This window comes from Danaus plexippus, chromosome 8, assembly GCF_018135715.1.
Source record: "Danaus plexippus chromosome 8, MEX_DaPlex, whole genome shotgun sequence".
Classification (NCBI taxonomy): domain Eukaryota; kingdom Metazoa; phylum Arthropoda; class Insecta; order Lepidoptera; family Nymphalidae; genus Danaus; species Danaus plexippus.
The window spans coordinates 9,430,288-9,441,711 of NC_083542.1; the positions used below are offsets into that span (position 1 = coordinate 9,430,288).

General features: G+C 31.8%; 1 protein-coding gene and 1 long non-coding RNA gene across 2 annotated transcripts; one reads left to right on the top strand and one right to left on the bottom strand.

The window, feature by feature from the left end:
- Nucleotides 1-515: 515 nt before the first annotated feature.
- Nucleotides 516-5,376, bottom strand: LOC133318876 (cytochrome P450 9e2-like). The gene is made up of 10 exons (XM_061521297.1): nucleotides 5,057-5,376; nucleotides 4,833-4,996; nucleotides 4,207-4,323; nucleotides 3,437-3,642; nucleotides 3,222-3,357; nucleotides 3,021-3,098; nucleotides 2,419-2,637; nucleotides 1,224-1,321; nucleotides 897-1,065; nucleotides 516-814 (listed from the first exon to the last, which is right to left on the bottom strand). Exons 1-10 carry the CDS (start codon nucleotides 5,263-5,265, stop codon nucleotides 642-644), a joined length of 1,569 nt encoding a protein of 522 aa, XP_061377281.1. The 5' UTR covers nucleotides 5,266-5,376; the 3' UTR covers nucleotides 516-641.
- Nucleotides 5,377-5,642: 266 nt separating this feature from the next.
- Nucleotides 5,643-8,909, top strand: LOC133318877 (uncharacterized). Its single transcript, XR_009752609.1, has 3 exons — nucleotides 5,643-6,525; nucleotides 8,280-8,378; nucleotides 8,662-8,909. It is a non-coding gene; the product is annotated as an uncharacterized LOC133318877 (long non-coding RNA).
- The last annotated feature ends 2,515 nt before the right edge of the window (nucleotides 8,910-11,424 follow it).

Sequence of the window (11,424 nt, forward strand, 5' to 3'; positions counted from 1 at the left end):
GGCTAATTTTAATAATATTACAAGGTGAATTAAGTCAATTCTATATACTAAAAATCAGTAGCACAATACAAAAAAGCTGCACTTAAGACTGTAATAATAAGTGTCTGATAATAAATACCAAATATAATTCAGTGTTTATTTTTAACACGATATGATGAATGTTATTTCATTCTAGCAAATGTTTCTGTGACTTAAAGTTCTCAGTTCCATTAAATGTCATGGGAGTAAAGTAATGTATTTGAAATTCACGTCTTAATCTATTTTTGTTCCAAATTTTGAATGTGATAGGACATTGTGGTGATTTACTTTATTTTTCATGTTTTATTAGAGCTAAACTGAACATTTGTTCTATGTTAATTTAAATCTTTATTTGCGAATCTGTTGACTTAAATTCTTTTAAAAATGTGTAAGTTTTTTAATTAAACTTACTATTAAATATATGTTGCATTGCTTGTTGAAACAGCGTTGAATCAACTGAGCATCGAGTAACAGGAAGGAATTATTGTAATATAAAATATAATTATTTATTCATAGACTTGTATTATTAAATTTTCTTATAAAAACAAGAAAATATAAATAAAATAGACGATAATTAACTTTAAAGAAAAAATGGGTATTAGTTATGGACTTGCCCAACATTATTAATGAGCATGTCTAGGCACAAATTGGACAATCGAGCCATCTCTTGGTTGTAAATTAAAAGCGTGTGGTTTCAATACCACAGGGTCCATAGTTTTCGTGCATTTGACGATCTTGTAGTTTGACACAATGTCAAAGATGAGAATTTTAAGTTCGAGTTGCGCGAATCTTATCCCTGAAAAAGAAAAAGTATTTCTGGTAACATTAACACATAAATGTTGAATTTGAATTAAAAATTAATTTGTGAAACGCCATACCAATGCAGTTCCGCGGACCCATGCCAAAAGGCATATATGTAAATGGTTTGATTTTATGCTTGTTCTCATCGGAAAATCTTTCGGGATCAAACTTTTCAGGGTTGGGATGGTAGATGGGGTCCATGTGGATGGATTTTACCATGTTGTAAACAAGATCTCCATGTTTCAGCTGCAACCATAAACATAGGGTAGGAAGTAAATATACAAACCATCATACAAATAATATCACTAATAAGTTTTAAACAAAAATGTTTGCCTACTAAAAAGTTTATTGGATTTACTTTTGCATTTTTATTAGTAGACTTTTGAAATTTCTATTTAACTTACTTGCACAGGCTTTAAACCTTCTCTGGGTGGAGGAAGTTCATAAGGAAGAGTGCAGGTTCTATCCAAAACCAAAACGGTTGACCATTTTCTGGAAGTCTCTAAAAATAAAAGAATAGCATTATGTCTCTAATTTATCTATTTAATGAAACTTAAGTGATTTATGTCTATAGCTACAAAAAAATAAATAAATACCAAATTGATAATAGTTTCCACTTTGTAAAAAGAAGCTAACAATGAATGCAATGTAGTGTCATTTGTTAGTCTCGTATTGTAATCAAAATATTATTTGTCGTAAAAGAAGAAATTGTAACTGTCATGACTGGCAAAAAATATATTTTAATCTCTGATGATAAAAAAATGTCTAGAGATAAGATTTAAACGTCTACAAAAAGATTTTACACATTATCTGATTTAGATTAAGAAATGAGACGTTTTGAGACACATATAGCATCGAAATCATTTAATAGTGGCACGAAATACTCTGATAAAATTATTTGTTACACAAAGTTGTGCCAACAGAATTTAATTTTACAGATAACATGTACTAGACATTTAAGAGTTTGGCAATAAAGATAAAAAATTAAACATTTTGGAAGATCAAATATGCAAAGAAAAATTAAATTAACTAAAATAGTAATCATGAATATTTGGTAAGATAATATTGGTTGACGAATTAACCATGCCATCTATCCAAACTAAGGCGTCCCCAGGGCAATGTGCCAGGTCCTACACTTTTTTGTATTTACAAAAAACACAAAAATGTGCGATAGTAAAATATCGGGATAAATGGGTATTGAGGTTTATGGGAAATGCTGGGATTATGTTAGTAATTGTTTAAACTACCTCTTTCGAATGTTATTATTTGTCAAATTATTATTTTTTAATTAATGTTAACGAACTGCACTATGAGAAGTTCATACACGCGCAAAGGATCCCTCACCCAAAACATCTATTATTATTTACTTCGTTTATTATATTCTACTTATCGTTATCGTAAAACCAAATTAAATTTACAATCGAATAGTATTTATAAGATTCAATGTCCACCATGACGAAGCAGAAATTCTATTAATTGTTATTTTAAATTGATAAAGAAAACCTTATCAGAAAATATGTCAATGATCAATTTCAATCAAATACAATGCAGACATGCAAGAAACAAATGATGATAATAAATCGTGAAGACTATTCTCACCACTTAAAACCCAATCTAGATATTTTAGATTGTGTATATGCTCGAAGGTAATTTCTCCGTGTTTCTCTTTGTACTCTTTGATCTCTTGATACAACTTCTCTTGGACATCGGGGTTCAGGGCTAATTCATGAACGCACATGACCAAAGTTGATGCCGAGCTTTCATATCCAGCGGCAAAGAATATGAAAACTTGGCTGGAAAGCTCTTCCACAGACCATTCTGAAATATAATGATTATTTCCTCAATTTAACCTTAAGTTTATTTTTTTTTCAGTTTTCTTATAATTTTTAATGAATATTTTTATGCCTCAGTCGGCTTGGTATAGATTGAAATATGATAAACGATAAATTTTGCGAGGATTATTAAAATATGAAAGAATTTCTTAAACAACTTTTCCTAGCAATTGCTATCAAATTAGGCAAAATATTTAAAGTCAAGTCTGTAATACACTACCACCCTAAGAGTAAGTGAGGTCTATGCACATTTGGAACATTTCACAAAAAAATTAGGCAACTGTTGGCAAGTAGCATTAGATACTGACAGAAATCAAAAATAATGTTTTTGTTTTATTTAAATGCATCATTATATTTTAGTGAACTCACCTTTTATAGATTTTTGTTCGGATGTTTCGTTATTTTGTGATTTATTACCGTTTGTATCACTCTCATCTTTCAATGTACCTAAATATATAATATATTATGAGTAAAAGATTAACTTATATGACAAATTAAATTGATTTTTTCTTACCGACGAAAAATATGATTGTTATCTAGCTGATAAATATAAAATAATGTTTTAATTACCTTTAGAAGCTTCCATCAGTAATTGTATCATGTCAGGTCTGTGAATATTGTTTTTTTCTCTATGTTGCATCGTGTTTACAACTATTCCTTTAAAGAAGTTTATAACTTTAGTTGGATATACCGTGATACCCAGTTTCTAAAACATAAACGTTTTGTGTTAAGTCAATTAACAATTTTAACTTTTGACACAAAATTTTCAAATTTTCTATATGTACCTTCATAAAGTTAGGAAACAAGGCTACAAATATTGAATAAATTTTTTGGAAGAAAGTAAAAGAAAAAAGATTTCTGCCGATGGTGAAAAATTCATTGTCTCGATCCTTAACTGAATTCACCGGAAGACCGAAGGCAGCCGACGCAATGACGTCATTCGTGTATCGTCGCATCAGGTCTTGAACATCAACGTCTTCATTTACGTGACCTGCGTTAGAGAAGAAACACACTTCTAATACAGACATTCGGCAGTTATAACTTTAATTATTGTACTCGATACGAGCTCTGACTTTCATTTTCCGATTACAATAATTTCGAATAAACCTATTCGCAACGAAACGCGAGGAGTTTGACAACATTCACATCCGAAGTTTAATTAGATTGAGACGTCATTAAAAGTTAGCAAACGTTATGTTAACATAATCCGTACTGACTAGCATAAACATTTGTAATGTCGGATGGGAATTTGATTAATTTGAAAGTGTATTCTTTGCTTGTAGTAACTTGTAATTGCTGTTTAAATTGCTTTCCTTCTTAGCATTGGAATTTAATCAAACGACATTAACCGTCACAAGGTCTACGATAAACATAAAGCAATCCTTAAAGTTAATTCCTTCATGAAGAGGTCATTGTAATTTCAATCGAAGTTACAGTTAAGTCGAATATAAGAAGAAATGTCTCTATATTTATATTAGTAAATGATTAAAAATAAAACAATATTTTTGTAGTGGCTCCAAAGCGGCGGATCATAATGATACATATAGACAGATACCTTTAAGATATTCTACAATGTTGGAACTGATTTCGCTCATGAACGGCATCATTAGCTTCATCTTGGAGCTGGTGAACGCTGGGCTAAGGGTTGCTCGCATGCTGTGCCATCTCTCACCTAAATATATAAAAAACTCTTATTAGTAATATTTCTTTTATTTCAAGTGTTTGCAAATTACGATAACATATGTGAAATACAATACAAGTGAAATGTTGTGAAAAGGCGAGAATAGCAGAAGTTTGAATATTTCCTTGTATGTGATCTAATGAAACGGTTTTCATAAATATATTTAGATTTTAAACAGACATTCTCGCAGGCTTGTAGTTATTGGACGCTTTATCTCCTTTCTGCAAGAAGATCTCTCACCTCAGATAATATACATCCTCATTGTAACATGTATAATATTTACAATTTGTTCGTCTTTGAACGATTATAAACATCAAATGCTTATGCTAAGAGTTATTTTATTAATTTTTTTTCTAATTGTTCATGACATATAATTATGGTCAAAATAATCGAGTTACTATTTAAATTCATGTAAATTATATCAGGTTGAAGTTACAATATTAGTAGGGTTTTGTAAGGAACGGATTTAACAAACATAGTTTATGTATAAACAGTGTTACCTTTCATAAAGAAAAGGCTTCGTCCAAAGAGAGGCTCAGAATCTTCCGAGACGAAAGTTTTATGATCAGTGAAATGTTGAAAATCCTTTACTGTGATATTTCTCATGATCTCAGGATCTCTAATAATTATTATCTTAGTCGTGCCTTCGATGTAGCCCACATATCTGTTTATAAAAAAAATTTTAGCAACAGTTTCTTGCACTGACAATATATTTTAGACTCACCTTTCCTCTGGGAAGGCTTTGTATACAGCTTCAAGGTCTTCCAGAACATGGACTTTTAGAAACGAGCTTCTTAAATTATTGCCAAAAAAAGGAACACCGGGTAAATATTTTATGCCGCGATCATCGAAATACTTATGAATGCTTTTGTGTATATAAATAAAATATACTATGAGAGAAGTCAGAAGAAGCACAACAATTTCGGTGATCATTTTGTTTTGAATTGCTACAACGTACTATATCTTATGCGCGGGACGTTACGTGATAACAGCGACCTTATATGATTTAAAATAAGTTTATTTAGATCGTCAATACTAGTTTATTCGTTCCTTCAAGGACTTTTATAGGTCCGTATGTAATTTTTAAATAGTACGAGATAACAAGATAAGAACAAGATAAAATACATCAACAAGATAGCGCTCATAAAGCCAGTGGTATTTTTCTATAATGATTTTTTTATGTATGTATAGAAGTCGATAATTCTATATAATATGACTGATAAAACACTCTTAATGGCCACAAGCATCGATATTTGATCTAGAATTAATTCCAATAAGTAAATCTGATGTACGCAAGTTCCTGGCCCTTAGTTCGGCTTGTGATTTGTGTAGTAAGTTTTTTTAGTGCATGTTAAGCAAATAGTGTTTATTTTTTAAAGTTCTTTATAACAGAGGTCACTAATACAAATAAAAAATTACTTGAATTTAATTTAATAGTAATATAAAAAGGGAAATATGTATTTTTTATGGTGTATTGTGTCATGTTCTGTTATCATGTTATGAGCCATTCATTGTTGGTGAAATAAAAATATAATTAATAACGGCATCTTCATATTAACTAGAATTATTTTTATTGTGATGTTATTAAATGTTAAATTTCTCACTTCTTTTTTGTAATTATTTATTAGTTTTAAACTTTTCCTCCGTCTTATTCTTTCGTATAATAATATATTTTTATGAACCTATATTATGTAATATGTATTGGGGTAAACTCGAAGTCGTAAGGATGACTTTAACGTTACGGTAGCGGAGTGCCCAGCTTGGTCTGAGCACCGCCGTGTTCTCATCGCAGCCATCGGCGGCGGCGACCTCTCGCGCTCGGCCTTAGTTCAGTCCATGGTGCGGAGCGTGAGGCACTAGGAATCCAACTCCTCCTTCTGCGAAGCAGTCATGCTAGCTAAGGGGGATGCGGAACGCGTGAGAGACCGGTCCTCCTCACGCCGTAGCCGCCGCAAGGGACATTTCAGGCGTTGGGAATCGCGATCTACAGCCACTGTAAGCGCGGGTCTGCGGACGGCGAGCAAGGGTAGCTTGTCGCCCAATCAGAACCAGACCTAAGCGTACGGCACATATCGTACCGCGCTCCTCAAAGAGCCATCAGACCACCACATATGGGGCCCTAGAGCAGTTGCCAAGCTGGGTTGCGGGTGCAAGCGCAATGATGTATCGCGGCCTGGCTCCGAGCAGGAGAAGGTACGTGGGGTTTTTAGTCAGTAGGAGTCAAACATTATTTTGCCCCACCAAGGCCAAGAGGGGTCATTTGATGATTTTATCCTTAAAAAAGAAGGATCACTTAAACGTGAACACTTAGCGTAATTTAAATATTCTCTAGTTCTCTCATTTTATTTCGAAGTTTTTGGAGAGTTCCACTGTTGATTAATTTACATTGATTATTTTCATTAACCGGTACGTTGTCAGACTTTACATATAAAGCGTTCCGTATATGTCTTGAGGGTAGACACTTTTGTATTGAAATCATTCTGTATTATTATTATTAAATTTCGGCTTGACTTCACTAATACTCAGGCAGATGAATATTTCGAAACCTGCTATCTTGTACAGTCGAGACAAAAAGTATAATTATAATATATTAAAACGATACTAATAATTATTGCAAATACATTAAAGACATATTACAATACCTATTTGCCTATTTATAATAACGTTTTGCCTCTGGGTAATATATATTGAATTTGGAATTCTAAAGATAGCATTACAAATATGTACTCAGCATTCGTTTGACTGGGAGTTACGTAGCTTCAAGTATCTTTAGTAAGAATTTTCAGCGTTTACTTTATAACTGACAGTTTCAAAGGTCCGTATTTGAAAATCATGATTTATTTTTCTGTCAATTTATAGCTAAGAAACTTTCTGTTTTTTGTCGAGAATTCAAACTCCTCTTTTCTGATTACTTTTATCATCTAGTAAAACAGAATATAATTTTAATAATACAGTATATAGGATGTAGGATGTAGGATGTAGGATGTAGGGTGTAGGATGTAGGATGTAGGATGTAGGGTGTAGGGTGTAGGATGTAGGATGTAGGATGTAGGATGTAGGATGTAGGATGTAGGATGTAGGATGTAGGGTGTAGGGTGTAGGATGTAGGGTGTAGGGTGTAGGGTGTAGGATGTAGGGTGTAGGATGTAGGATGTAGGGTGTAGGATGTAGGATTTAGGATGTAGGATGTAGGGTGTAGGATGTAGGATGTAGGATGTAGGGTGTAGGGTGTAGGATGTAGGATGTAGGATGTAGGATGTAGGATGTAGGGTGGATGTAGGGTGATACACATATTTATTGACAATCGTAAAATTTCAATGACTGCTGAAAGACCTATTGTATCAAGTCATTTATTCTTAACGATAGACGTATTTTTCAAGTTAATAGTTCAGATGATGATTATTTTTCTTTGTATGTTCGTGCTTCCTAAATGTTATTATTTCTTTTGTCAAACTTTTCCATATCTCAATAACGTTATCTGTGAAACTTAATTCTGCTGGCAACAACTTTGTATTATAATTGATGTCATCAAAGTGCGTTGCATGACACTGCTAAATTATTTTGATGCTATCTGTGGCTTACATCATTTCATTTCTTATCGGGAGTCTTATGTTTTGAATATTTTTATAGAATTTTCAATCTAATCTTTTGAAATATTTATTTTATCAGCCATTAAAATATAGTTTTTCCATTTGAAATTTGTTTTTTTCAATCAAATAAAATTCTTTTTACAATACGAGACTCTGACAGTACATTGATCTGACAAGTTTATTGTAACTTTTTTTTAAGTATAAATTATTATGAAAATGATTTTTATTTATTTTGGAGTAACTATTGACATAAATTACTTAATTATTTAAAGAAAACAACTTTTTCCGACCACACCAAGGTAAACTTTATTAAATATATAAATTAGGAGCATAATGTTATTCTTTATCTATTTTTAGAGACCTCCAGAAAACGGTCGACCGTTTTTTATTTAGGATAGAACCTACACTCTTCCTTATGAACTTCTTCCACCCAGAGAAGGGTCGAAGCCTGTTCAAGTAAGCTATAAGTATAATATAAGTATAAATTTAATAGAAATGACATAAGTATACTTGTGAAAATTCAAAATAAAACCTAATAAACTTTCATGTGAAAACATTTTTGTTTTATACATATTAGTGATGTTATTTGTATCCTTGTTTCTATTTCCTAGCCTATGTTTATGGTTTCAACTAAACCTGAAGATGTAGTTCACAACATGCTTAAATGTATTCACAAGAACCCCTAAGTTAAAATTCACTTGCAATGTTTATATTAGCAGAAACACATTTTCTTTTTCAGGGATCAGATTCGCGCAACTCGATCTTCAAACTCTGATCTTTGACCTTGTGTTTAACTTAAAGATCGTCGAATGCTCGAAACCTATGGACCCTGTGGTACTGAAGCCACCCGCTTTTAATTAACAACTAAGAGATGGCTCGATTGTCCGATTTGTGCCCACACATGATAATTGGTAATGTTGGCAAAGTCCAAAACTAATATCTATTTGATGTTGAAAGTTAATTTAGTTTTTTCATGTTTTTATAATAAAATTTAATAATACAAATCTATAAACAAATAATTATATTTTACATTACAATAATTCCGTCATGTTACTCGATGATGAATTGATTCAACGCTGTGTTAACAAGCAATGCCACATTTATTTAATAATATGGACGGTAACAAAAGTTTAATCAAAAAACTAACACATTTTGAATAGTACTTAAGTTGATAGATTTGCCAATAAAGTTTTAAATTAACCCATTCATAACGCAGTCTAGAACAAATGTTCAGTTCGGCTTCAATAAAACTTAAAAAACAAAGTAAATCACCGTACTATCCTAACAGATTCAAATACATTATACTGTATTCCCTTGACATTTCATGGAACTGAGAATTTTAAGTCACAAGGATGCAAGGATGAAACGGGCATTAGTGTACTCATGATAAAAGTAATCACATTGAATTATGTATGGAACTTAAATTATACTTAATGGGATCTAAGACATGTGACAGAGTGTTCATTAAAATAAAATTAATATTTTTGTTAAGAGTACCATAACTTTGCAACAAGCGGGTGTATGCAAACTCGATTTTGACTATGGCTTATCATACATTGAACAAACAAAGAGGAGCGTCGGTACAAGGGTGAAAGAACACATGTCAGACATCAATACTAGGTGTGCGTCGAAGTGAGCAGTGTGTGAACACACAATGGACAAACCAGGCCTACACATTCGGTTTGATAAACCACAAATACTCGCTCGTGAAGACAGGTACATACTGAGATTAATCCGCGAGGCCATTGAAATTAAAAAAAACATCCCAATTTCAATAGAGAAGATGGCTGGAATCTATCCAACAACTGGGACCCCTTCCTTAAAAATATAAAATCCCATGTCCGTGACCACACCGCAGGACCTCGCGACAACGTAAGTGCATTCTGCCGGCATCCAGAGCGGTACGGCAGAGAATTAAGAAACCGATGGCGGTAGATAATAAATAACAGGACCAACTGACGGACATTCACATCGTGTCTGCCCGTGATCACGGTGACTGAAAAGTAACCGAAACGTCGCGATTATATAGTTTTGTAAAATAATAAAATTCGCGTATTAAATCCGAAAAATATTCATTTTATTTAAAATTATTATGCTAGTCATAATATAATCATACGATTATTCTTACAGTTTTAAGTGAAGTTTTTTTTTGTATTGTGTTAATTAATTTTAGTATATATAATTCACTTAATTCACCTTATAATATTATTAAAATTAAATAAATAATAATAATAAAACGCATATAAAACTAGTTAATGACGTTCACTGCCGCCATAGGATCTCATATGTTTTATTCGTTCAATTCTCACAAAAATTATGACTTTATAATTCTTTAATCAATAGTTTTATTGTTTATTCGATTCCTTAAAAGAAAACTATTGTGTCAAATAAGAACAATGAATAAATATTTTTGTCTAATAGAATCATTCGCAACTTGTTTCAACCGATATATATAATTTTGAAATATGTTTCGTCTTGCCTTTATTCCATTCATTTTTTTTATAAAATTTATTGTCTGTAAGGAGGTAGCACAATTCGCGTGTTATTTCAGTGGTAATTCAGAGCCGGCGACGAGACCACGGGCTATAAATCCTCATTGTCGCTTCTTTGTTGCGTCTTTAATCCCAGTTGCTGTTTTTAGAGTTAATAGCGACATCCAAGAAAAACTTGATTTTAGCATAAGCTTCACTTCTTGTATAAGGGTTCTACTATGTTATTTTCTTTTATCGACAATAATATACTTATGTAAGCATAAAAATTTGTGTTTTGATGGATAGAATGAAATAAATTAAATTAATTTAAAAACGTAATTTATTTGTACTTATTATATGAGTATAATTTTTCTTTATGTGAATAACAGAACCATTGACTTGTTAAATCATATCAGACATCCATCGTTGAGAATAAATGATTTCCATAGCAGAGGTTTCAGCAGTCATTGAAATATTACTATTGTAAATTAATTTATATATCTTATAGACTGTATTAATATAATTATATTCTGTTTTATGAGAAAATAAGAATTTTAATATTCCACAAAAAACGGAATGATTCTGAGCTATAAATTGACAGAAAAATAAATCATGATTTTCAACTAAGAAGCGTTGAAACTGTCCGTTTTAAAGAAAACGCTGAAAACTCTTACTAAAGATACTTGAAGCTACGTAACTCCCAGTAAGACGGATGCTGAGTACATATTTGTACTGCTATCTTTAGAATCCCTAAATTCAATATATATTGCTCAGAGGCAAAACGGTATTATAAAGAGGCAACTAGGTATTGTAATATCTCTTTAGTGTATTTGCAATGCATATTAATATCGTTTTAATATATGTTAATTGAACACATATAGCACTCTACATAAAAAAAATCGAAACAACCTTTCTCACCAAATTTTTTTTGCCAACATTATTTTACGTATCATTACACACAAAGCCGACTTGATTTATGAGCGCCATCTTGAAATTTGATAACTATATCCTGGATAAATATTTATTCCTGG